This window comes from Leopardus geoffroyi, chromosome C1 (assembly GCF_018350155.1).
Source record: "Leopardus geoffroyi isolate Oge1 chromosome C1, O.geoffroyi_Oge1_pat1.0, whole genome shotgun sequence".
Taxonomy (NCBI): Eukaryota; Metazoa; Chordata; class Mammalia; order Carnivora; family Felidae; genus Leopardus; species Leopardus geoffroyi.
Genome location: NC_059328.1, coordinates 8,636,232 through 8,663,372, shown reverse-complemented (window position 1 = coordinate 8,663,372; position 27,141 = coordinate 8,636,232). Strand labels below are relative to the sequence as shown.

The 27,141-nt window shown below is 50.8% G+C and overlaps 2 protein-coding genes across 12 annotated transcripts in view; one reads left to right on the top strand and one right to left on the bottom strand.

Annotated features, from left to right (window-relative positions):
* CLCN6 (chloride voltage-gated channel 6) overlaps positions 1 to 12,356 on the bottom strand; it is a 32,690-nt gene extending 20,334 nt beyond the window's left edge. The window contains 5 exon segments of the mRNA XM_045475640.1: positions 2,217 to 2,283; positions 4,565 to 4,630; positions 4,988 to 5,053; positions 11,311 to 11,370; positions 12,158 to 12,356. Of these exon segments, the coding sequence (XP_045331596.1) occupies positions 2,217 to 2,283; positions 4,565 to 4,630; positions 4,988 to 5,053; positions 11,311 to 11,370; positions 12,158 to 12,244 (346 nt within the window). The 5' untranslated portion in view covers positions 12,245 to 12,356.
* Positions 12,357 to 12,526: 170 nt separating this feature from the next.
* MTHFR (methylenetetrahydrofolate reductase) lies at positions 12,527 to 26,214 on the top strand. Of its 11 annotated transcripts, none has more exons than XM_045475646.1 (12): positions 12,527 to 12,637; positions 15,077 to 15,319; positions 16,483 to 16,721; positions 17,543 to 17,653; positions 21,093 to 21,286; positions 21,963 to 22,213; positions 22,494 to 22,628; positions 22,844 to 23,024; positions 23,278 to 23,460; positions 24,407 to 24,508; positions 25,412 to 25,531; positions 25,856 to 26,214. In XM_045475646.1, the coding sequence occupies exons 2-12, from the start codon at positions 15,087 to 15,089 to the stop codon at positions 26,069 to 26,071; spliced, it is 1,965 nt and encodes a 654-aa protein (XP_045331602.1). In that variant the 5' UTR covers positions 12,527 to 12,637; positions 15,077 to 15,086; the 3' UTR covers positions 26,072 to 26,214. The 11 variants fall into 11 exon arrangements, with proteins under 11 accessions (XP_045331602.1, XP_045331601.1, XP_045331607.1 ...); XM_045475645.1 differs by having other exon boundaries at positions 15,074 to 15,319; XM_045475650.1 differs by lacking the exon at positions 12,527 to 12,637 and adding an exon at positions 12,703 to 13,110 and having other exon boundaries at positions 15,074 to 15,319.
* Positions 26,215 to 27,141: the final 927 nt, after the last annotated feature.

The window sequence follows — 27,141 nt, the reverse complement described above, 5'->3', positions numbered from 1 at the left end:
GGATCCTCAGTCTTCTTTAACATACGAAAATCCCTTTGGAAACTTCTTTTATCTCAACTCCCAACCCAAGGTTTATGTTAGCAATCATCCTTCAAACATACGGCCCACTGATAACACATCTGAAGGGTTCCACGACAAAGATTTTACTAGACAATGGTAAATAACCTTATCTTAACAGCAGCTAGCCTCTCAAGGCCCTGGAAACCTTGCTTCCAAATTCCTTAAAGACTTAACGCTATCCTTGACCCCCTCCCAACTTAAAAGTATATAATCACTCACTCCTCACAATCCTGGGGCAGCTCTTTCTGCCCATGGCTCCTGTCCCTGTGCTTTAATAAGACCACCTTTTTTTGCACCGAAAACATCACAGGAATCTTTCTTGACCATTCACTCCCGGACCCCAACATTTCACATCAACACTTCACTTTATAAAAAGTAACAAACACCCTCCTCCACCCCCAACCCATCCTTTAACAAATCCTGAATTTGCTCCAGGTTATTTTTTTAATTAAAATATTAGATATCATTAAAAAAAAATCCTTTGTTTCCCTCCCTCTCTCCCCTCAGAGAAACTACTAACCTGAAATTATTGGGTGTCTTTCTGTGTTTTTATACGTAGCCGTATCGTAGTATATGTTTCTAAAACTAAAATAATGGGATTGCACTTCATACACATTCTACAATTTCCTCTTTTCTTCAACATCAAGTTTTTGAGAATTAGTCATGTTGATATATACAGCGCTGGTCCATTCATTGTAAATTCTGCATAAAATCACACCATACGAACCATTGTACCATGGTACCATTGTAGTGGTACAATGTTTCCATTCTCCCACCTTGTGTGGTTTCACCTTTCTGCAATCACAAAGCTGTAATGAACGGGTACGCACATGTCCCAGGTCCAAGGTCCGCAGGAAAAAGAGGGATTCAGGAGTTGCTGTCTATTTGGCTGGCATTTCCCTGGTTAGTGGTGAGGGGAACCCTTTCCCCAGGTTTATTTACTGACCATTCAATTTTCCTCTTCTGAGAATTGCCTGTTTGCTCCTTTGCTCATTTTTCTATTAGGCTTTTTCCTTACCGAGTTGCAGCTCTTCCTGTGTTCCAGATACGAATTACTTGCCTCTTAAATGCATGGTGAACCACCTCTCCTAGGCTGTGGACTCGTTTTCCATTTTGTTTATGGTGTTTTATTGTTGTGGTTTGAGGTTTTTTGTTTGCATGAAAAACAAACTCGGGTGCTTGGGTGGCTCAGTCGGTTAAGCATCTGACTTCGGCTCAGGTCACGATCTCACGGTTTGTGAGTTTGAGCCCTGTGGCGGGCTCTGTGCTGACAGCTCAGAGCCTGGAGCCTGCTTCGGATTCTGTGTCTCCCTCTCCCTCTGCCCCTCCCCTGCTTGCTCTCTGTCTCTCCAAATGAAATAAACGTTAAAAATTTTTTTTAAAAAAAGAAAGAAAAGCAAACTTACTTTGCTGTGGTCGAGTTTATTGATCTTTTTCCCTTTCACTCTGCGCCTCCTGGAGTTTTAAGAAATTATTCCCTACTCTTGACATCACGTGGTCTCTTCAAGTTTCGTTTTGCTTATTTACATCTTCAATCCATCTGGAATTAATTTACAGTGCAAAGTAGGAATCTATATTTTTCCAGATGGATAACCAGTGTCCCAGCATCTTTTGTTAAATTATCTATCTCTTCCTCACAGACTTACAACATTAACTGTCATTCACCATACTTCTCTACATGTGCAAGCTAATTTCTGCTTCTGTTACCCTCCGTTGGCCTAACTGGGAATTCCTGCACCAATATGACATGGTTTCAGTTACTATATCTTAAATTATGCAAGCCTTCACGTTGAGTAGGACAAGTCCCCCCTGCTTGTTCAAAACTGTCTCGACCACCTTTGGCCCTTTACTCTTTCCAACAAATTTAGGAAGAGAATTTTCCAGTTCCTCGAAAACTCTACGGGAATTGTGACTGGAACACACTGAATTTATAGATGATTGGGAAGAGCAGGCATCTTTGTGGGATCTGTGTCTTCCCAAACTGAACACGAGTCTCTATCAAATTCTTCCTCCTGTGTCCTTCAATGATCATTACAAAACTTAAGCTGAATGGCTAACGAAAACTCTTCAACAGACCCTGTCTACTGTTCCTCGGTACGAGAGCAAAGTCAGAGACTGCTGACATCTGGGAATGCCAAGGACCGGGAAAAGGATACAGGTCTGAACCACTCCGAACTTGAGCTGGCTGAAGAGGCGCACGAAAAAGTCCACGAAGAGACCCACCTGTGAAGAGCAAGCAAACCGTCACACAGCTTTTCCCCACCGGGGCGCAGGTACTCTGCTCAAATGCTGGGATGACCCCCTGGCCTTTCCTGGTTGGCACTTTGCACCCGCGTTACCAACAGGCAATGAGGAAACAGGTTTCCTGTTAGGGACTCTGACTCTCCAGGAGATTCCCTGCCAGCCTGGCCCCACCGCCTCTCCAAAGAACAAAGGATGGGGGCATAGCTCTGCCGAGAGAAGGAGAGTAAAACAAAGAGGGAAAAGGATGCCGGAAAAGACGTGAAACCGAGGAAGGCCATCCTGTGACTACAGTAATATCCAGAATCGTGGACTGCTCAGAATGTTCCAAAGGCAGTTTCAGATGAAGAATTCCAGTAATATCTTCAGTGATGCTTAGCTAAGTATATAGCTTAGGATGTAACTTTGAAAAACAACATTTACTCAGGTGTATATGGTTTTTTCCGGTTTGTTTTTACTCTTTTATACTTCATAGGTCGCTATTTTGGCTGACAGCCAATGATCACCCTGGTAAGTAAGAGAAAACCATGCTCCACCAACCAATCCACGTTAGGCCCCAAGTCTCGGCTCTGGGCTTAAAGGAGAACTTCAGGAAAGGTTTATGATTTGGTGGATTCAGGATCAAAGGCTTCAGGCCTTTGACTCTGGCCTTCCCTCAAGCCAATGCCTGGAGGCTTTCAAGTACTGCAGCAGATACCGTGACAGATCTAAGGATAAGAGAGCCAAGCAGTAACAAGAGCTGGTTGCTAGGCTATAAAGGCAAGTCTGCCTTCCAATAACACGAAGGTACGTGGTATAGTTGCTGGTACCGATAAATGGCAGCTCAAAGGAGTTTGATATGAAAGTAGCAGAAAGACTAAACATGTAGATGCTTATTGCCGGGAAATTTGCAACCAGAAACATATACAACAACGTAGACACTCTAAAATTTCAGTAAAACAATTCGGTCAACCCAAGTTCCCCCACATCGGCATCCATTAGAATGTCACTAAAGAGGCCTTCTGAGTGCCGTCTGTCTTAACTAGTAAGATGGTCCTTGGCCTCTGAATCTACTACAGTAAAAATTTGACAAGCGCCAGAAAAATAAAAATTGGTCATAACCTTTGTGGCTACGTTACATTACACACATGTTTGCATTTTATGGGTCTATCATACAGAGTCAAGGTGAGACTTGTAGTCATTCCAGAGACATAAACAGGCTGCTGCTTAGGAATACTTATAACCCCAGTCCTGGACTGAACGTTTGCATCCCCCCCCCCCCAATTCATCTGGTGAAATTCTAACCCCCATTATGACGACCTTATGAGATGGGGCCTTTTGGGTGGTTTAAGTAAGTCCTGAGCATGGAGCCCTCATGAATAAGGTTAGTAGCCTTATAAAAGACCCCACAGAGCTCTTGCCCCCTTCTGCCCTGTGAGGACACAGCCAGGAGCCAGGAAGCCCAGGACACAGATCTGTTGGTACCACTGATCTTGAACTTCCTGGCTTCCAGGACCGTGAGATATAAACACCTGTCGTTTAAGTTCCTGCAAGTCGGTGTTTTTATTATAGCAGCCCTGATGGAGGAAGACTGCCTATTCTAACACTGTACTGATGGCAAATCATATCTGACATCTCATTTTGACTGTCTGCTGACTTTTCCAGTTTCTCTTCCCCAGCTTTAAGTGTGGTTAGGTCAGCAGTTAGGATTCCAGGCCTTGTGCTACTACTCAAGTTTGGCAGTGTTTCATAATCTTTTCTGGTCTGTGATTCACGTACGAGCAAGCCGACCCCAGGCCCCTGTGTATTCAGGCATGTTCCTCCACCCACAGCCACCAGCTCTACCTTCTAGATAAAACAAGCCACGTGCAGGAAAGCAGCCCAGGACAATAAATTCACTGAGGTCTACGGTGTCCTGCTTATGGGCACGCCATACTAAAGGAAAGGGTATGTCGGTTGGTTTTGTTCCACTACTTTGCTTTTTCCCTACAGAGTGACCTCAGATTCCACTCAGTACTCTCCCCACTATGTCTACCTGACGGGACAATGCCATGTTACGACAGCTTGGTCCTAACCAAGCCTTTGAGTGCTTTAAAGAGTACCAGTGATGTCTGGTTCACTTTCATAAAGAGAAAAACAAGACATGAAAACGGTGTCAGGATCATTATTTGGGGGCGGGGGAGAAAAACAGAAAAGGTGGTCTCTGTTATCATGACAAATGACTTGCCCTCTGACCTCTGCCACCCCTCTGGCCCACCGCGTCCCCACGCCCCCCCCTGCTCACCAGCCCAGTGCAGACTCCAATGGCAAACACCATCATCCACTTCACCGCCTCATACCTGCGACCTTTCTGTTCACACAGAGAAAGACAAGCTCAGTTCATTATACGGCTTTGTTGGCAGCAAGGAAGGAACACATCTTGGCCAATCAGGGTCAGGCTAGATTCCACAGGGACAGCAAGCACGGTAATGGCGTCTGCTATAGCAGGTGCTTTACAAGGCCAGAAGGATATACTGTAAGAGGCTGGGCCAGGTACACTGGCTGTGGGTACTGTGGTTGACAGGGTGAAGGTTTCAGGAGTAAATGCAGATATCTCACGAAAGGGGCTAAAAGCCACGGGAGTAAGGCTATTCACAGGGGCATTTAGATGGGAAAAAGAAGCTACTGTGAGATCTCTCCAGTCCCAAGAAATCAATAAGGGATTCACCTTATTGTCCATGGTCTCCAAAACTTCCAGGTAAGGGTCATTGATACAGCGATCATAATCCAAACTCTGAAAGACAAACGGGAGTAAAAAAAGTCACAAGACAGGAACAATTACCGAAACCTGGAAAATAAAGCTCTAGGTTCCTGCTACTCCAAGTGTGGACGGGTAGGACAGTGGGCCTGTAGCACCGGGGGGGGGGGGGCGGGTGGGGCGAGCTGGTTAGAAGTGCAGCATCTCAGACCTTTGATCTGTCACATCAGAATTGGTGCTGGACGTGCACGAACGTTCCAGCAGCATGGCTACAGACTCCTGCTGCGGGAAAAGCGTTCGATTACCTATCTTTAAACATCCTGCTTCTGCGAAACATGAAAAGACCTCTGGCTATCAGTGTTACCCGACTTATCCCACTACATCAACTAACCAGAACCAAATTCATTTAGAGAATCAGTTAATTACAAGTCTCTTCAGTACTCAGCTTCCATGAGAAAGAGGTTAGTCACGAGACGAACCAACGTGGAAGGTATTTTAAAAAGCAACTTTCAGTTTATGTTGGGAAGAGGCACAGATTCAGCACAGCTCCTAAAACTGCATCGACAGCAGTGTTCCTTAAACTGAGCTATTCTGCAACACGGCTATTCTGCAACAAATCTGTGTGTGTGCCAGAGACATCTTGAGAAACAACTCAAAGGAACTAATTTTATTTCTTCTATGTTTTGTAAGAGAAGCAGCAGTCTGGCAACAAAGGAAATGATGTGTTGTGTGTTCTCTCCTTCCTAAACCTGTTGCTACCTACACATAGGCTGGCGAACAAGCTGGACGCTGGCCCGGTAGCCACACTCCCACGACAAGAGTCAGCAGTCAGCCAGACACAGGTGTGACACGTGACAATTTATTCCATCCATATGTATCCCCAAAGTCCAAATCCCTTTTTTCAAAGGGTCCTGGGGCATCGACAGGCAACTTAGTAAATCGATGATCAAACATCCAAATATGGAAGACTACATAACCATAATTATGATAGGTCTTCACAGACGGATGTGGAAAACGTATAGAAATTATTAAGTAAAAGAAAATGCAAAGTACACAAACAGAGCCAGATGCAGAATGAAATATATAATATGATCCTGTTTTGATGACACAAAATTAAGATTATTTGAATGTCAGCAGATAATGCCAGACATCTGGGAAAACTTTAAAAAAAATTTTTTTAAAGCTTATTTATTTTTTGAGAGAGAGAGAGACAGAGAGAGAGAGAGAGAGGGAGAGAGACAGACTCCCAAGCAAACTCCACACTGTCAGCACAGAGCCTGATGTGGGGCTTGAACGCATGAACTGTGAGATCATGACCTAAGCTGAAATCAAGCTGGCTGCTTAACCGACTGAGCCACCCAAGCACCCCTGGGAAAACTGTTAACAATGCATATCTCTGAGGCGGCTGTTCACATCTGGGTGTTGTTTGAAATTCTCACATGTACTTTTTATATTTAAAAAAGACTTTTTTTTTCTGATTACGAAACAAAATACCGCAGTCGGTAAAAAATACTTCTGCCAGGAAATGGACTCATCTGTGAATGATGAGGATATGTATGTATTTAGTGATTACATATATATAACATACTATACGTGTAATACAGTTGACCATGTAACACTGATTTGCACTGAGCAAGTACACTTGTACACGGATTTTTTTCAAAAAATACAGTACAGTACTGTAAATGTATTTTCTCTTTTTTCTTAACGTTTTCTTTTCTCTAACTTACTCTATTGTAAGAATACAGCATATGATACACGTTACATACAAATTATGGGTTAACTGACTTTATGTTATCAGTAAGGCCAACAGTAGGCTATTAGTAGAAAGTTTTGGAGAGTCAAAAAGTTATATGTAGATTTTTTTACTGTGCAAGGGGTGGGATATAGAGTATGTGCGCGTAATACATACATATTTATATGTGTTTTATATACATACATATAAATATATATGTACATTAAAAAAAAAAAAAAAACGTTAAGGTGATACCACATTCCAGGAACAAACAGGGAAAAAATGTTGAAAAATACGAATGTCCTTCATACCAAACACATAGAGAAATTGCCAGCCCATTATGTGCTTGATGGTTTGTTTAATAATGCTACGGCTTCATAAACATTTAAGAGGTTTTTAAGATGTCCAGAACAGGTAAATCTCTAGAGACAGAAAGTAGACTAGTGGTTGTTTAGGGTTAGGGTCAAGGTCAAGGGGAGTGAGCAGTGACCAATAATTGGTACAGGGTTCCCTGTTGGGGTGACGAAAATGTTCTAAAAGTGATCTGGTGATGGTGGCACAATTCGGTGAATATACTACAAAAACCACTCCATCATATACTTTAGATGGATAAACTGTATAGACTATGAGTTATAAGTTCAATAAAACTGTTAAAAGGGACATTTTGAAAACAATTCTAACACCAGGACATCGATCTTTTCTTTTTTTTAAATTGAGTTTAACACTTTGTTAAGTACGTACCAATGGACTAGATAATTTATTCATTAAAACGAGATATCGTTTACTTCTCTTTTGTGACGACGAACTTCCTTTTATTTCTGCCGTATTCTGCTCTTGGGTCGGGGGTGGGGGGCTAACAACTTAAAATAAATGTTAATGTTTACATTTTTGAGAGAGAGAGAGAGAAATGGTACACATGTGCACGTGAACAGGGGAGGGCATAGAGAGAGGGGGACAGAGGATCGGAAGTGGGCTCTGTGCTGACAGCAGAGAGCCCGACGTGGGGCTCGAACTCACGAACCATGAGATCATGGCCTGAGCTGAAGTCGGATGCTTAACTGACTAAGCCACCCAGGCGCCTCAACTTTTTTTTTTTTTTTTTTTTTTAAATAAAATGTGTATAGGTGTCCTGCTGCCCAAAGTTATGAGCAAAATGGTATACAGCCACGGTGGGGGGAGCGGGGGAAGAGGGCAAGTGGGGCTGAAAGGCAGCCCACGTTCCACCAACAAGCACTTTCAATGGGTCTTGAGCTAGAGGAGCTGCTGTGGCCCAGAGGGAGAGGCCTTTTATTCTAAATCCTCTGCTCTGAGGGGTGCCTTTCCCTAATTCAGAACAGCAATAGAGGGTCTGTGACCAGCATGAAACATCACTGTCTGTTAACAGACTCATCCCACAGATGAACCATCCAGAACGAGAAAGGATGTCAAAACAGCAATCCTAACATCTTGTAAGACCCCCAACTTACAAAGAAATTAGTCAAGTAGGTGTAATGAACTCTTAGTGAGGCAGGAATGAGAAGGAGCACATTTTAGAAAGATTTTCGAAAGAAGGGTTTTCTAGTTGATCCCTAATAAAATCTGAGCAGACTTTTCTGATTAAGCGTCCAGCTAAATTTGCTCTTATGCAAGGCAAATGTTCTCAAGAAGCTCATCCTTGAAGGTAGTTAATTGAGAAATATTAATGACTCACATGAAAGAACATTAACCCATACCATTTACATAAATATGCATATCAGGTGAAAGTAAATGCATTACAAACGTAAGTGCAATTTAGTAAAAGGAGAGAAGGAGGCTTGGGAATAGCAGGATCAATGGAGCAGAGAAACCATGGTGAGTTCCAGGGGGTAGATGAAAGCTGCCAGAAAGTTCCAGTCATGGTCACACATTCAGGGTAACATCACTGGGCTCAGTGAGGGAATGTAAGCTGACAGCACAATATGGGGCTTCTTATACTAATTGTTGCAAACCTCTCAACAGTGTGCACGGACACAAATATTTTAGAAATATGGGAAAACACATCAGTAGATGTGTGCACAGTAGATACTGTGCTTTTTTTTTTTTAATTTTTTTTCCACGTTTTTATTTATTTTGGGGACAGAGAGAGACAGAGCATGAACGGGGGAGGGGCAGAGAGAGAGGGAGACACAGAATCGGAAACAGGCTCCAGGCTCCGAGCCATCAGCCCAGAGCCCGACGCGGGGCCCGAACTCACGGACCGCGAGATCGTGACCTGGCTGAAGTCGGACGCCTAACCGACTGCGCCACCCAGGCGCCCCGATACTGTGCTTTTTTATTTTGATTCATGAAAAGCATTCCTGTCAGTGTAGCATATACCACGGTGGTGCAACTGGCAAATGCCAGAGTCCTAAAACTATTCTGTCAACTGCAAGGGAAGAAAAAGATGAAGGAGAGACCTACAGATTAAAAAAAATTTAGAAGGAGGGCACCTGGTGGGCTTGTGACTCTTGACCTTGGGGTTGCAAGTTTGAGCCCCACACTGGGAGTAGAGATTACTTAAAAAAAAAAAAAAAAAAAAGTTTAAAAAAACCTTAAAAGATAATCAAACAAATGCAATGTGAGGACCTTATTTGGAACTGGGTTCAAACAAACTATTAAAAAATTATATGACATTTATCAGACAACTGAGAAATTTGAACACTGGACATTTAATATCAAGGTATCATTATTAAATTCTTAGGTATGAACATGGTATCCTGTTTTGCTAAAAAAAAAATCCCTGGGGCGCCTGAGTGGCTCAGTAGGTTAAATGTCCTACTTTGGCTCAGGTCATGTTCTCACAGTTTGTTAGTTTGAACCCCGTGTTGGGCTCTGTGCTGACAGCTTGGAGCCTGGAGCCTGCTTCAGGTTCTGTGTCTCCCTTTCTCTCTGCTCCTCCCCGCTCATACTCTGCACCTCTCTCCCTCTCTCTCAAAAATAAATAAACATTAAAAGAAAAACAAAAACCTTATCCTCTACAGATGCATGTTGAATTATTTATGGGTGAAATAACGTGATGGGTAGAATTTTCTCCAAAATAATAAGGGAAGGGGAAGAGGATGGGAGCCAGATGAAACAAGGTTGGGCAGGAGTTGAATGCTGAAACTGTATGATGAGTACAAGGGATTTCAATATACTATCCTGTCCATTTTTCTCTATGTTTGAAATTCTCTATAATGAAAGGTTTTTTTGAAATTCCATGTTATGCTAATAAATCCTATTAGCTGTACTAAATTCTACGGCAAAAGATAAAATGTTAAAAAGAAAACTAGTCTGTTAGTGCCCTAAAATATTGAACTTTTAGTCTATGTGACATTAAAAAAAAATTTTTTTTTAATGTTTATTTATTTTTGAGATAGAGAGAGAGAGAGAGACAGAGCATGAGTGGGGGAGGGGCAGAGAGCGAGGGAGACACAGAATCTGAAGCAGACTCCAGGCTCTGAGCTGTCAGCAACAGAGCCTGACTCAGGGCTCGAACTCACAAATTGTGAGATCATGACCTGAGCCGAAGCCGGACACTTAACCGACTGAGCCACCCAGGCGCCCCTATGTGACATTTTTAAAAAAGCGTTATACATGCATGATTAACTACACTTCTTAGAATTGCTTAAGGAAGCGATTAAAAATGAACAAGAAAGGATAGTCAAGACTATACAGTTCATCCTATAAAAAAATCAAATTAAATAAATTGTGGCATAATAAAAAATATTTGTCTATTTAAAAAGATACTGTAGGAAAGTACTTAGCAATACGAAAGTTGTTTTCAAGTTGGGGGAAAACATGTTAAAATAGGACATGTAGTAAAAATCACACTTGTTACTTAAAAAAAGCAGGAATGGGAACATGGAAAAGGACATTCAGTCAGGTTAATGGTCATCTTTTAATGAACAGGGTTATGGGTTTTTCTCTAGCTTCTTTTTGTAAACAGTTTAAGAATTCTCCATCACAACCAAGACTTGTTTTTGTTATTTCAAAAATCACAGACACATTATCGTAAACGGATTAAATGATAAAGAGGTGTATTTGTTTGGTTTTACTCCAGCAGCACTGGCCTTACTAAACACACACACACACACACACACACACACACACACACACACACACAAAATCCCATACTTGAAACAAGGACTATAATTAAGAGCACTTCAGAAAAAAGTTCCTTGGGCAGGAAACAATCAACTATCTGAAAACGAAGTTCTCTCCGAAGAGAAGCACACACTCCTGTCCCACACCTGTTATGAACACACACTATCAGTGGCTTTGACTCTGGGTCTCTAGCTGTAAGAGCAAAGAGTTTAACAGCAAACATATTCTATCCAGGTTAAGGTACCACAGACCTGTGAATGCATGGAGACATACCCAGACCCTGTTTTGGGGTCATGGTGAGAAAAGGGCTTGTTAAACAGCTCGTTTCTCAAGAGAGAGACAAATGACCTCTTCTTACCCATTCACTCCCTGGGAGAGACAAAGAGCATCTCTCACTGAAATCCTAATGTCTCGGTCGGAAGTGACCAGGTCACTCACTGCTTTTGTTACCCAAGACAGCGTCTAAGAATCTCACCTCATAGTCTTTCCTTGGAAGGATCTCATCCTCCTCCTCCTGTGTTTCTCCAAGGATGGTCTAGAAAAACAGATCCACAAAAGCAAGACTCTTTTAACAGTTAAAAGTAAAAAGAGACAGAAGAATTTATGGAAATTTGTTGCTAATTTCCAAATCGTCTCGAACTATTATCAAATGGGAACAAGACCTCAAAAAAACAAACAAACCACTTTTGGGATAGGGGGTGTTGTGGGTGGCAATCTACGGTCATCCAGCTGAGCTCTTTGTTTCTATTGATGTGTTCTTCAAATAACGATTTCAGGACACCTCAAAGATGTCCCTTGCCAGCTAAAGGGAGGAAAAAATCAGGTTCCATCTGACAATGTGGCGAATCTGAAAACAGAAGGGACCTGTCAACTCTGGGACACAGCAACTCAAGTCTTCCCAGGGTGCTTTGCAGAAGGAAGCTGGATTATCAATGACCCAGAAAAGGTGAGGGATACGGTGAGAAAGAGCTGGGGAAACTAAGCCAGCTGCATGATAAGCACAAAGTCCAGTGAAGGGGCTCATTCTGAAAACGCTGGTTTCATTCAAAACTCTTTTCACATGGAAATAAAAGAAAACACGGAGGGGATTAACTGGAGCGGGCTTGGATATTCCCTCAGATTCCAGGGAGGGGTTATGAGAAAAGACCCCAGACTCGGGCACGTGAAGCCCGGCAGATGCTTCGAGAGCTTAGGATGCAGTCCCCAGACCCCACCCGCTGCCACCTGAGGCCCCAGCGCGGCTCGGCCCCACCCCCCGGCAACGCCTCTCGCCATCCCTTGGCAACCGCCCCCTCCCCAGGCGGGCTCCGCCTGCTCCTTACCAGCTCCTCGGGGGTGCGGGTCTCACGCTCACCGCAGCAGCAGCACCACCTGCAGCAGCAGCACAGGGACCCCCTGCACCCCGCCATCTCCCTCCTTCACTGCCACTCCGGAACCCTCCACCGACCCCCTCCCACCCAGGATCCGCGCCTCACGTGACTGGCCCCGACAGTGTCACGTGGCCCTCTCGAGCTTGGGACCGAGACAGGGAGTGGCTGCAGACGGGTGGGGCGAGGGCCCGCGTCACATGACGGTGGAGGGACCACTTCCAAAGAGACCTCTGGGCGCGGCCATATTGGGGATGGAGCTTCCGGTCTCCCGCACGGATGTTTTCCGCCCTCTCGTCCCGCCTCCCTCTGCACTGCAACCTGACACCTGCGCCGCGCCCCGCCCCCCGCGCGCCCCGCCCGTCCTCCGGCGCTCACACAGTGGTCACGCAGCTGCGGCGGGTGCGAGGGCTCTGAGTCACCCGCCAAGGGAGGGTGAGTGGAAGCGAGGCGTGGGGTCGCCAGGGAGGGATATCCGGGAAGTGGGGACCACCCACCGAGGGGCGGGGAGCCCCCGCCCGGCCCGGCCCTCGAGGTGGTGGGCTCCAGCTCTTCGGCGCACGCCCCCCGGGGGACCTCTGTAACCTCCAAAGGCTGCGAACCTCAGTGACTTCCAACCCTGAAACGAAGACTCCCTTGCAGTCTCCGACCTGGACGGAGGGACCCCGGGGAAGAGGCGGCCCTGAGACGGGCGTGGTGACCCAGACCCTCGGGACCGGGTCTGGGTCCGCGTCCCCGCCCCCACCATGACCCAGTGACCCGGTGACTCGATTCGCGGTTTTGGAAGCCACCCGGGTGCCGGTGGCGTTTTTTCCAGCTTCCAGCCTTTTAAACCTGCCTCCCAGCTGAGCACCTGTGGGCCGCTGGCACTGCCGTCTGCGGTGCCCGCTGCGTCGGGCTGCGCACAGGTGTCCACCCCTGGCCCTTCGGGGAGCGATGGGTTTTGCATTCGCGCACTGCGCGGTGCTTGGCACAGATTAAGCGAGTGGCCAGTAAATGGCAGAGGGTTATTTTGAGAAGCGAGTGACGGCGCCTGACCTGTTGGCGCTGAGTGCTGGCTTTTATCATCGTGGGGATGCCATAGGCAGGATATTGGGCTCTCGTCTCAGGGCCCTGGGGTGGGGGGGTAGGAGAGGAGACAAAACCGTGAGGCCACAATTACAGCCCTGTGTTGGGTGCTGTGGGAGTCCAGCTTAAAATGGGTAAGTAGTGCTGGGAGGTAGAAGGTTGAAAGAAGGCACATGCCTGGCACGTTCTAGGAATGCTGCAAGTCTTTATTAAAGAAACGAAAGAGCAGGTAGTTCGTGGGTGGTTCTGCTTCCTGCCCCCTCTCCTGGGTTTGTTCCAGCAGACAGTTAATGAGCCACTCTCTCGAGTTCAGGAGGAAGGCCAGCTAGGCCCATCTTGACATTCTTCCCTTCTTCACTCACGTTGTCCATTCCTGCCGAGAACCTCGAGTTTTAGGATCAAAATGGGCATCCCGAGGGAGAAGAATCATCGGTATGAGTGTTTTTACTCTGGTCCTGACTCCTTGACTTTGGACGTGCAAACTTGTGTTATGGGCACTTGTGTGTGTTTCGGGGGAGAGGAGCAGTGGATTTCATCAATTTCTCAGGAGTCTAGAGCCCCCAAATAGTTAAGAACACTGGCTTGGCAGTGGATGATCCCTGAAAGGAATGAACTTGGCCTGGTTGTTCCTCTGATGACCCCAAGTCACCACACATTGGATTTTTGCTACCAAAAGTGTGTGTTTGCACATTGCTGTGCAAGAGTAGCGTTCTGTTTTGTTTTTAAGAATTTGTCTTATTTTCCCCACCAAACCGGCCAATGACGCCGTGCCCTCTGTTGGCCTGCCTGTGGTTGCCAAGGCTCAGGGCTTCCTATGTGGTTGCTGTGCAGTCACTATAATTACTTTAACTGACTTCAGTGGTGTGTGTAAGGAGGACAGTCTGGAAGGCAGGCACAGACGGGACAGCTTTTGTTCTGAGTTGAACATAAATTCATGCCCTTACTGAATTTGGGTCTGTTTCCTTGTGGAACCTACTCAATGTCAAGTTCTAAGCCATGACGCGTCTTTTTTTGGAGAAGCGTGAACTCAGGAGAAATCTGGCTGCCTTGTCATGCCCCCACCCTTCCATCCTGCAAGCACACAAACCGTTCCAAGTAACAGGAGATATTCCAGGCAGGGCCAGGCTGAGCGCTGCCTTCTTGGGAGAGTGATCCAGTGACCCTGATCGTCTGTTGGTCTCATATCCAGCAACCCCTGCAGCCTCCAGTCGACATCCCCCTCTTTCCAGCTTCTGCTGCTAGAGCCCCAGCCCTCTCTCTCGCCTAGAAGCCTTGCGCCCGCCCCCTTGCGCAGGGCCCCAGCTCTAGCTCTGGGCTCTTCCCTTGTCACACCTCCCTCCGCCCAGACAAACACACTGGCTGGGGGAAGGTTCCTCCTGTTTTGTCCCCACCCACTCTGGGTCTGAGCTGGCGGAGATGGACCATCCAACACCCAAGGTCCTCCTAGCCAGGCCCCGCTGCCCCTCCCTACGAATGTGGGCTTTGGAGGCCAGCAGCGGGAGGTTCTCAGTGCCACCCTCCATCAGGTAGCTGTCACCGAGGATCCACGGGCTGAAAGAGCGTGTTTCTGTGCCGGGTGGGGGCTGGTTTATTTAGAGCCAGGCAGCTGTGGAGGGCAAAGCTTTGAGTGAAGCAGTGTAGACAGTCATAGCTGTGGTGTGTGCAGCCCTTGGGTGGGGGCACCGTCACCCTTACCCTCACCAGCCTTCTTCCCGCGTGGAAATGCAGCATCTCTCACTTGACCCTGCCACTCCGGGTCCTGGCTGCCTGCCCTCTGACGCTCCTGCCCTCCACCCCGTGCAGCAGGAACCCGGCCATGGTGAACGAACCCAGAGGGGATGGTGGCCCCACGTCCCGCTCGGAGGGCAGCAGCAGTGGCAGCGAGAGCTCCAAGGATAGTTCGAGATGTTCCACGCCGGGGCTGGACCCCGAGCGCCACGACAGACTCAGGGAGAAGATGAGGCGGAGGATGGAATCTGGTGACAAGTGGTTCTCCCTAGAATTCTTCCCTCCTCGGACCGCTCAGGGAGCCGTCAATCTCATCTCGAGGTGCGCTGATGTCCTTAGGAAATAGGGGCCGAATGAGGGGGGTGGGGGAGGCAAACCGGCAGCCCGGGGGCAGGGCCACACTTTGACCCGGCAGAAGAAGGCCACCAGAGGGGGTGGAAACGGGGGGGGGGGGGGGGGGTGGAGATCATCTGAGCGGCAGCTTCTCGGCTGTCAATAAAAGTCCCTGCAAGGAACTTGGAATTTTTAGAGTCACACACTGCACGCAACGGGTTAAAAATGTTCATTCTCTCAGACCGCATTCTTTGGCGGAACTTGGGGCTGGTGCACAAATACAGTTTAGGAAGTCATAAAGCAGCGGCTTGGAGAACATTTTCCACAAGTTAGGAATTTGACTTAGGCCTCTTGAAATCTAGAAACGCGAAATGAGTTACGTTAGCACGTTATGAGTTGCAGTTCCTTTTTTAAGAAAGAAAGTGTCTGCTTTTTACCATTTGCATCTTCCATGTGTCGCTCTCACGGTTTTGAGGTTTAAAGGCACAAGGATGTTTAAATACCCTGTTACAGCTCGTGCACACGTGCACACCTGTGGCTCTTCGGGAACCGTGGCCTTGTTCCATAAGGCTGCTGGCCGCTGCACCGCAGCCGGGAGGCAGCATGAAAGAAACCTGTGTCTGCCGACCCTCTTTTCTCCCTGTTCCTAGAGTGAGCCTCTGTTTGCCACTCTGAGAGTTCCCCAAACCTCTGACCATCGAAGTGTCTTAGCTCACCCGAGATAATGCGCGTGCAAACGCCTTGAAAAGGCTGATGTACTGCCTTTCAGTACGAAAGGGTTTCGCCGTTGCTCATCAGTTATCTCTACAGTCGTCATCATCATCATCAAAGCTCACACTGCCTGAGTGCTCGGTGTATACTAAGCACTTTTCTAAGAGCTGTGGAACTGTCTATGGTAGTACTTCCGTTGTGTTACCACGAGTAGGTACCGTTCTTCGCACGTTTTTGCAGTGAAGAAACTGGGGCTCAGACGGATCAAGTAATTTTCCCGAGGTCGCACAGCTAATAAGCAGCAAAGCCAGCAGGAGACGAATGGAGGTGGCCCGATTACCACCTGCGTGTGATGGTTCCCTAACCCCTGGGCCCCAAGGGAAGGTGGTGAAGGGTAGTGTGCTCTCAGGAGCCCCTCTTCAGAAAGAAATTCCATACAGGTTTGATCGGATGGGGGCAGGTGGCCCCCTCTTCATAGATGTGACCTGGCACCCGGCAGGGGATCCCGGCTCAGACAAGGAGACCTCCTCCATGGTGATCGCCAGCACCGCCGTGAACTACTGTGGCCTGGAGACCATCCTGCACATGACCTGCTGCTGTCAGAGCCGGGAACAGATCACAGGCTATCTGCACAAGGCCAAGCGGCTGGGCCTGAAGAACATCTTGGCGTTGAGGGGAGGTGTGGAGCCCGCACTCCGCTATCTGGGATCTCACTTCCTCGAAGGCCTCTTCTGTCCCTGGAGCGGTCCTTTACTTTTCTCTGGGTCCCACACTGAGCGCGCTCAGTCCCCTCCCTGCCAGTAGTGTCCACGGGCCCTGTGGGTAGTGAGCACTGTGGGTACCCACTTCTTGACCTCCTGACCCCGGCGTAGTTCAGGCAGGAATGCAGCCAGCGCCTGATAACCCTCTGCCCTGGCTGCACACAGCTTCATCGATCGCTGGCTGTACCCAGCCCTGGGCCCCATCAAAGAGCGTGGTTCTGGCATTAATCCCAGGGGTGAGACCGTCGCTGGTGCCTCTAGTACCTGTTGTCCCACCCAAGTGTGAGAAGGAGGAGCCGGACGGGTGGGATTCTGTGGCCTCGTGCCCTCCACAAGAACTCACTTGAGTAGACATTCTCCCGGGAGGCAAGAGGCCCAAGAGGGCGGGAGAGTAAGCAGTAGGGTGTGGTGAGGGTGCCTGAACACAGCCAGATTTGGGTAGGGAAGGGGTCTCCGATGCCCCAGGCTAACTGAGGAGGCGCAGCTGCCCCCTGGTTAGCCCTGCCGGCGCACTGCCCGCAGAGTCGGTGCTCGGTAAGCGTTTGGCAGGACGGCCACGGTCTTCCTGGCCACCATTTGCCAAGGGCCACGCTGGGAGGAAGGGACACACACCCTGGAGGAAATCAAGGCTCTACCTCTGAGGAGCTGACAACCCAGGTGGGGGGTGGGGAGAAGGAACAAAAAGGCTGTCTGGAGGGTGGGTGACACCCAGTGACTGTGACCTCTGCCACCCCTGCAGACCCCGTGGGTGACCAGTGGGAAGAGGAGGAAGGAGGCTTCAGCTATGCTGCAGACTTGGTGAGGCACATCCGAAGCGAGTTTGGAGACTACTTTGACGTCTGTGTGGCAGGTGAGTGGCTGGGCCTTCCTAGTGCATGGGGACAGGGGAGGGAAGGAATGACGCGCCCAGAGGGCACAGAATGCCCACCAGCACTCAGTTCAGGACCCGATATCCCAGGGCGCCGTGGGCCTGAGCCTGTGCCAGGTGAGGGAGGCTCAGGGGTGCATCACACAATGCCCTTGCTCTCATTGTCTTGCCCCACCCTTTGAATTTTTACTCCTCTGCCTTTTTGCACTCTTACCTTGCTTCCTAGCCCTATTCTTCTTCTTTAAACAAAAAGAATATTTATTAAGATGGTGGGGGGGGTGGGGCAAGGAATCTCAGAACCCCAGTCAGGAAATGGCATCTGACCTCACTAGGCCCCGGCTCAGAAAGCAGTCAGAAACCAAGGCCTCCCTCATTCTGTCTGGAGCCACATAGTACCGCCCCCGTCCCCCGACCCCCTCTCTGCCTCCCACCGCACATTTGCTCCATGCTTCCGATAGATCGGATAGGTCTGCTTTTACACACACTGACCAGCTGCCAGCTGCTAAGTGTACATGATCACGTCCAGCCAGTAGTCTAGACTGATCGACAGGTCTCAGTATCGGTTCTGAATTCTCAGGAGAGAGCGTTGGCTCAGCTCAGCATCCGTTCTGTGGGCTACAGCCAAGAGGCAAGGTTCACTTGCTGGAAATGGCCTTCCCTCTTACCCCCGCTTACTGGGATTGGGCCTCAGCTTCTCAAACCAGGGCTTGGGTATGGTGAAGCAAATGTGCCAGGGATACGAGAAGTCCAGGGATTGCTTTGACACATCATTTAGCGTGACAACTTTTCTGAAACAATTTTTGGGAAAATCATATCATTTTTATATTAAAACAAACATAGCCACATTCTGGAGTAGCATGTCAAAGTGACGTGATTTTTAAAAAATAAGCCACGTGGCTTCAAGGTAGCTAGTTGTTGCCTATGGCTTTGGGTTTAGTCCCAGGCCCCCACGTACGTATCCACTTTTCACAGTCAACAGGCGTGTTTAGGTGAGTGTAGGAGGCCCTGATGAGGAGTTAGGCACTTGGCGGGCATTGCCCCACCTGTTCAAGTGTTAGCTGCCCACACTGGCCACCCTTGGGTCGGTTAATTGAGGAACATGCACATGTGCAGTAGGCATTACGTGCATGGAGACTGGCTGAGCTGTGAGCTTGCAGGTGCCGAGGGGTCTGGTGCTTCGCCTGCCATAAAGTGGGCGAGAAGGCTGATCCTAGGGTTGGAAAACAGCAGATTGGGGCTGTGACAGAAAATACAGTAAATGGAGCAAAATCTAAATGTAAGTATGTGCTGTGTTTGCTGATACTGATGATTTATAGCTCTAGTCTCAGCTGTGAAAATCTCCTTGTTTTTGAAATTCCTGCTGGAAGAATAGCTTGTTATTGAAAGTGAAATTGTGGTGCTCAGTCCCTCCCATGTTTCACCCCTTGAAACAAGAGTTTTTAATCTTCCCTTTTGACTTGCAGTTTCTTCAGAACAAAACTGCCTTTATCACAGCAAAGCAGGCTCGCTCTCCGCAGCCTGGCTCAGGGTCCTGCCCAGGGCTGAGGCTGAGGAAGCCAGCACTCCCGATAGCTTCATTTTTTTTTTTTTTTTTTTTTTTTTTAAGATTTAACATATATTAAAAAAAATTTTTTTAATTTATTTATTTATTTTTTTTTTTAAATTTTTTTTTTTCAACGTTTATTTATTTTTGGGACAGAGAGAGACAGAGCATGAACGGGGGAGGGGCAGAGAGAGAGGGAGACACAGAATCAGAAACAGGCTCCAGGCTCTGAGCCATCAGCCCAGAGCCTGACGCGGGGCTCAAACTCACGGACCGCGAGATCGTGACCTGGCTGAAGTCGGACGCTTAACCGACTGCGCCACCCAGGCGCCCCAAATTTTTTTAATTTATTTTTGAGAGAGAGAGAGAGAGCATGAGCAGGGGAGGGGCAGAGAGGGAGAGAGAAAAAGAATCTCAAGCAGGCTCCAGACTGTCAGTGCAGAGACTGACACCAGGGTCTAGCTCAGAAGCCTTAAGATCACGACCCGAGCCGAAATCAAGAGTCGGACACTTAACCGACCAAGCCACCCAAGCACCCCTCACCAGGACATAATTCAACTTTGGTGATACCTAGGGCTCATCATCAAGAAGACAGAGGGGAAGCAAAAAAAAAAAAAAAAAAAATTTTTTTAATAAAAATATAAGAAGACCAGAGTTAGGAGCATGCATGCAGTTTCTAACCAGATTCTGCTTCCAGAAGCTGTGCACCCACGGGCAGGGCATTCTTCTGTGGGCATCTTTTCACTGGACAGTCCCCAATGATATTTGTATTCCTTTCCTCTGGCTTGATCCCTGTTAGAGGTCTGGGAGTTCATTATACTGTTTTCATTACTTGGGAGTAGTACGTTTTCAAACTTCTGTAATAAAAAGTTGATAATGGGGGCACCTGGGTAGCTCTGTCTGTTAAGCATCGGACTCTTGGTTTTGGCTCAGGTCATGATCCCAGGGGTCGTGGGATTGAGCCCCGTGTCATGCTCTGCGCTGAGCATGCTTGAGGTTCTCTCTGTCTCTGTCTCCCTCTCTCTGTCTGTCTCTGTCTCTCTCCGTCTCCTCCTCTCCCTCGCCCTCTGCCCCTCTCCGCTGTAGCTTCATCAAGGCCTACCGTCATCCTTTGCAGGCAGAGCCGCTCAGGGAAGGAATCAGTTTCCAGAGCTAGGGAGGAGCCTAGGTGACATGTAGTCCCACCTCCCGAATCCCATCCTCAGGCTCCCCGGCAGCCCCAGTGCTTCACCCTCCAGGAGCTTGTTACGTGGTGGGGCTGCTCGCTGGGACCGATCCTGGCTCTGTCATCAGAAGCGACAGACTATGACTGATAAGGAACTTGATGCAGGTGAATCCCTTCTCCCCGTATGACAGACCATTGGGCTTTTGGCGGTAGTTACGGAATTCCGTCCATTCTTTCCTTCAGGTGGAACATCTCCGCTTTAGTCAAGGCTTCCCTCTGTGTGCATGGTTTCGAACTTTCAGTCTCTTGGATCCCTGAATAATTTTGATATTCAATTAATCCACTGCCCAGACCCCAGATGCTGCCTGACCCGTGCTGAATGTGGTACTTCCTCTTTTCTGTGGCCACAAAGTGCAGGCCTGGTTTGCCTGGCTGGTTGCAAGGGACGTGAGGCAGGTCAGGGAGCTGTCCCCCACAATTCTTTGGCGGGTGGCCATAGGCTGCCTCTCACCGAGGGTCATGTCCAGAGTGAGAGGCACATCACTGCGAGCCCAGCCACCCACTGTTTCGGCCCGTTCGTGCTGCAGTATTGCAGGGGACGAGTCCAGAACCCCCGAGGCAGAGAACTCTGGGTTCCCAGCTTTCTGGTCTCTTCATCATTCACCTTGAGCAGGTGGGAGCCAGCCTCTCCCAACTGTCATCCCTATCGGCAGGTTACCCCAAAGGCCACCCCGACGCAGGGAGCTTTGAGGCCGACCTGAAGTACTTGAAGGAGAAGGTATCCGCAGGAGCCGACTTCATCATCACCCAGCTTTTCTTTGAGGCTGACACATTCTTCCACTTTGTTAAGGCTTGCAGCGAGATAGGCATTACCTGCCCCATCCTCCCCGGAATCTTTCCTATCCAGGTGAGGGTCCCAGGAGGGCTGTCCTAGCATAGGCCAGGGCCCTGGGGTGAAATTGAAATGCCAAGTTCCTGGTAAAGTGCTTTGATGCTCATTGGATTTCCCTTCTGGAGGTCCTTGGAAAATGCCACCCCATTTTGATTACCTCATCTCCCACCCTCCCAGACAGCAACAGGGGCTGTTGGAGGGGCCTGCTGACAAGTGTCACTAAAGGGGATTATCACTGTCATTATAAATCTTGGTTAAGTCAATGTTTCCCAAACTTGGCCATCATCAGAATCATGTGAAAAGCTTTTTCAAAATGTAGGTTTCCAAATCCCATGCCTAGAGGTTCTGATTTAATAGATCTGAGGTAGGGCCTGGGAACTTTCACGTTACTTAAGTTTTACAGGCCGTGCTGATGATCAGTGTGGCTTGGGAACCACTGGCCTTGATGCCCACTATGTTATCAGTAAAGACAACCAGGGGCGGAAGGGCTGGCTCAGACCGAGGGCAGGAATGCCGCGGAAGAAGCAGGACAAGGCGAGGGCACGTGTACAGTCTGGTCTGACCTCCCGGAGTCCCTGTGTGCCACGCGACAGTTGGCCAGGAGGCCTGGCAGGGATGGGGAGGGCAGTAAGTATTTCGGGGAAGAGACGGGCTGGGAGATGGCACCCAGCGTCCCCCGTGTCTCGGGCAGGGCTACCACTCCCTTCGGCAGCTTGTGAAACTGTCCAAGCTGGAGGTACCGCAGCAGATCAAGGACGTGATCGAGCCAATCAAAGACAATGACGCTGCCATCCGCAACTATGGCATCGAGCAGGCTGTGAGCCTGTGCCAGGAGCTTCTGACCAGTGGCTCGGTGCCAGGCCTTCACTTCTACACCCTCAACCGCGAGATGGCCACCACAGAGGTGCTGAAGCGCCTGGGCATGTGGATTGAGGACCCCAGGTGAAGCCGGCGGCCCCGAATTCAGGCCTAGGAGCCACAGAGGAAGGTCGGGTGGGCGGAGAAGTCAGTAAGCACAGAATGAGCATGCCCTAGCGGTGCTGGCCGCCACAGCCGTCCAGAGGGAGGTCTCCCCTGGCTAGCGGTACACTTAGGGTTCCGCCTCAGGGGGAAGTCCATGCACAGAGTGAGAGCAGAGGTCTCCATCCGGCTCAGTGGTGCGCCCCTCTTTCCTGCGTCCTCTGGCCAGTTGCTCATTCGTTCTGTCTCCATTCTCCCCCAGGCGTCCCCTGCCCTGGGCCGTCAGTGCCCACCCCAAGCGCCGGGAGGAGGACGTGCGTCCCATCTTCTGGGCCTCCAGACCAAAGAGTTACATCTACCGCACCCAGGAGTGGGATGAGTTCCCCAACGGCCGCTGGTGAGCACCTGCTCGGGACCCCGTAGCTAGTGCGAGTGTGTCCTGTTTCTTGGGAGGGAGCTGAAGCGAGTTTGCCTGCTTCTCTGCATGCTTTCTGGGGAGCAGTCAGGGACAGGATCTGCAAGAATGCCCCCGGGTGGGTGGGGGCGCCTGTCCCTCCATCAGGAGCCCCGGGTCAGGAGTGTGCCTTGCCCTCCGGGTGCCTCCCTGGCCAGGGGCAATTCCTCCTCTCCAGCCTTCGGGGAGCTGAAGGACTACTACCTCTTCTACCTGACGAGCAAGTCCCCGAGGGAGGAGCTGCTGAAGATGTGGGGGGAGGAGCTGACCGGGGAAGAAAGCGTCTTTGAAGTCTTTGCCTGCTACCTCTCGGGAGAGCCCAACCAGAATGGCTATAAGGTGAGGGCCGCGGGGGGGCCCTGTTAGGTCTCCTGCCCTGTCTCCCTGTGGGCCAGGCCTCGGGGCTGGGACTCATGCCGCCCCCCCGTTTACCTAAGCCTCACCTCTCTCTGGACACAGCACCTCAGCAAAGGGAAGGGTGAGCTGGGAAGTCCCCGCCTGGGGTGCCTGGTGACCGGCGGAGCCTGCAAGAGGGAGGAAGGCGGGCTGCCGGGCGTGATGCCGCCCCAGCCTGGCCCGCCTTCTCTCCCAGGTGACTTGCCTGCCCTGGAATGACGAGCCCTTGGCGGCCGAGACCAGCCTGATGAAGGAGGAGCTGCTTCGAGTGAACCGGCAGGGCATCCTCACCATCAACTCCCAGCCCAACATCAACGGGAAGCCATCCTCTGACCCCATTGTGGGCTGGGGCCCCAGTGGGGGCTATGTCTTCCAGAAGGTGTGGCAGGGACACATGGGGCTTCCCCACCCTGGCCGGCACCCAGGGGTTCCCCAGAGAGGAGGACAGAGAAGCCTTCCTCTCTGGGGTCTCTTTATTCTGAGAGGTAGAGCGGATAGGAGCTCATGCTCTATGTCAGGCAGACCTGGGCAGGCGGGTCGCGTGACCGCTCTGAGCCTCAACTGCCTCTTCTGCAAAATGGGGATAGATCCCGTCACGTTCTGGGGCGGAAACGTGACAACGCATGGGAAATGCTTAGCACGTGGGAAGCACGCGGGAAGCGTTCACGAAATGGAACTGTCACTGGTCTCCTGAGTTGGCACCTTCCTCTAGAAAGGGGTGCGAGAGGTAAAATTACATTATAAACTAAAGCCCGTGGGCTCTGGAATTTCAGAGACGTGGATTTGAGTACCAGGTCTGCTGCACCTTCCGTGCGGCCAAGTTGCTCGACGTCTCTGAACCTAGTTTCCCCATGTGAGAAATGGGGACAATAGTGCCCCCACTCAACCCCTGACAGGCAGTTGGGGTTCAAGAAGCCCTTGCCATCAGTGTTACCGTGAAGGGAGTGGGGAGGCTGGGATGAGTCAGGCCTCTCTCCCACGTCTCAGCTCATCAGACTGGGCCTCCCGTCCGTTTTCTGAGATGGCTTCTCCGTGGAACCTTCCCTAGTGGCGAGAGGGGGGCAGGTGTCCCTCAGACCTGTCCAGACTGAAACACCTCACATACCTGCTCCTGTCCCCCTTGCCTGGATTCATGATGCGATCTGCACGGCCACGCTAGTCCCGTGCCTCAAGTCCTGCCACACGTGTGGGCGTGGGCGCCTCCCTGGGACGGCCCGGAGGGCCAGCGCCCGGTGTCGCGGAGCACGTGGCGTGCTTAGCAGCCCATGGAGCAGGGTCGTGCGAGGCCTGGGGCTGATGTGGCGGTGCCCGCCCCTCTCCCGCAGGCCTACTTGGAGTTCTTTACTTCCCGTGAGACGGTGGGGGCGCTTCTGCAGGTGCTGAAGAAGTATGAGCTCCGGGTTAATTACCACATCGTGGATGTGAAGGTAGGCCGGCTTCCGGGGTGTCGACAGCGCTCAGCAGGCCCAGACACCCAGGGCTGAAGGCCCCACGCTTACTCCTCCACTCGGCGAGCACCGAGCCCTGGCCAGGCACAGAGGAAACGGATACACGTACACAGAGCCAGGCCCCTGCCCTCAGCTCAGAGCGCCCCCCAGCCTGGTGAGGGGGCCCAGTCAGTGGGTAATTACAAATGCAGCTGCACTTTTAAAAATAAAGTTCAGTATGGGATGCTGGGACCCAGGGGAGGGACGTCTGACCCGGGAGGTCAGGGAAGGCTTAGACGGGTCCCGTGTGGCTGGCTGGACTCCTTGAGGACAAGGGCAAGGACATCACGGGGAAAGGGCAGAGGGTGTGCGAAGGCATTGTCTGCACAGCCCGTGGGGACGCCGCTGAGTGGGTTCAGAGTCAGGCTAAATACCGACTGTCCGGCTTAGAAGCTGGGTTTTCCCCTAAACACAGGAAGGAGCCTTTCCCAGCAGCGGTCGCTTGGCTCCGTGTTTTGTCGTAGGCAAGTCAGGGCGGACGGTGGTGCGAATGGTAGGGCCAAGGAAGACTAGAGTCAGAGGCCCCTGTGGTAGTCCGGTGGCAAAGACAGGCCCGGCTGGGCAGCCACGAGGGGACGGATTGCAGAGTAAGCCGGCAGGAGCCACCGGATGTGGGGGATGGGACTTGGGGGGAGTGGAGCTTGGAGGCTGGGAGGAGGAAGGAAGCAGCCTGTGGCCTCTCACAGAGTGGCAGAGCTGGGAGGGGCAGGTGGAGGGGATGGAACAGAGCGCACTCCCCGTGGGTTGGGTGAGCTGGGTTCGCAGGCACTGGAAGGTCTGCAGGTGTCTGTGCCCAGGTCTGTTCTGACCCCCTCCCCCAACCGCACCCCCCATCCCCATCAGGGTGAAAACGTCACCAATGCCCCCGAGCTGCAGCCCAATGCAGTCACTTGGGGCATCTTCCCTGGGCGAGAAATCATCCAGCCTACAGTGGTGGATCCTGTCAGCTTCATGTTCTGGAAGGTAAGGATGCTGGGAGCGGGCCTGCCCTGCCCACCTTGCAAACCTTAGGCTGGCTGTGGCAGCGGCAGCCCAGGGCTGGTGGACTCTGCCTCGAGGTGTTGATTTCTGGGCTGGGGGATGGGAGGCGACCCTGGCAGTGAGCCTCGTTTCTGTTCCGGGAAATGTCCTGTTGGGCAGCATGGAGGCCCTTGGGGCTCTGAGCGTGGAGCCCTGACCTGCGGCTCTGTTAACCTTGCCCGTGTCTGTGTGTGTGTGTCTGTGCGTGTGTGTCTGTGCGTGTGTGTGTGTGTGTGTGTGTGTGTCCGCACGTGCCCGTGTGTGCAGGATGAAGCCTTTGCCCTGTGGATCGAGCAGTGGGGCAAGCTGTATGAGGAGGAGTCTCCGTCCCGCATGATCATCCAGTACATCCACGACAACTACTTCCTGGTCAACCTGGTAGATAACGAGTTTCCGCTGGACAACTGCCTGTGGCAAGTGGTAGAAGACACGTTTGAGCTTCTCAACAGACCCGGGCCAGAGCAGGAGACAGAGACCCTGTGATCCCGCGCCCTGATGTTCTTGGCCTGAGGCCACTCGTGTCCTGCCTTCCTCCTCCCCAGTCCTGGTTTTCCTGGGGACCCCTCTTCTCCTTCATCTCTCCCCGAGCCCTGGCCTCCACTCCTCACACGGTGATGGCAGCTAGACTTGGTGTGAGGCTTGCCGGCTCCGGCTGGACCTGAGTCCGCCCCACGTCGGAACGGGGCGTTTGTGGCTCAGCCTAGTGCTCTTTGGTGAGAAGCACCCCCCTCCTGCACAGGACCGTGGGGGGGTGGAACAGCATCATTCCCTCCTGCAGAGGACCGTGGGGGGGGGGGGGGGTGTGGAACAGCATCTTCCCTGAGAAGGAGAGAGGATGGTTGTTGCCGACTGAGGCCTCGAACCAGGGCAGCCCCTGGGAGCCGGCCTGGGGCTGCCAGTGACCTTGCACTTGGGACCCACAGAGATGGCAAAGCGAACCTGGGTAACGGGCATGGGCAGTGCTGCAGAAGAGACATAGAGCGAGGGCGCCGCACCCTCATCTCCGAGGTGTTGGCCGCCGGGCACTTAAGTGCTCGTGGGCGGGAGGGGCAGACCACTGCCCTGCCCACCTGCCCGTCTGGCCGCGTCCCAGGCCTCCGGACAGGCCTTGGCCTGAAACGTGATAGCGTGGGCATTTCTTGCCAGCGTCTGCCTGCGAGCCAGCCGGGCTTTCACCTTTCCACAAGGCTGCTTTTTGAAAGAGCCGTTTCTATGTTCTGGCGGCTCGAGAGGGAAAGTGTCTCTTAAAGGTTGAAGGCATCTATACCCTTCTACTTGGTGGAGCCCTCGGCCTTCCCTCCCCCCAACCCCCGCCATGGAGCGCTACCCTGCCTGTTACAGTCAAGGGCAAAGATAAGGCTCCACTGAGCAGGATTTATTTCTTCCTGGCTTATTTTTTTAGATGGGACCTTTTCCTGCCAGCTGCTCTGTCCCCTCTGCTCCCTCCTCCCCCACCCCCCCCCACCCCCACTCCCTCACCATTCCCAAAGCTGTCTGTCTGGCCCTGCTCCCCTGGAGTCAGCCCTCAAGCCCCGCTGCTCAGGGACAGTGAC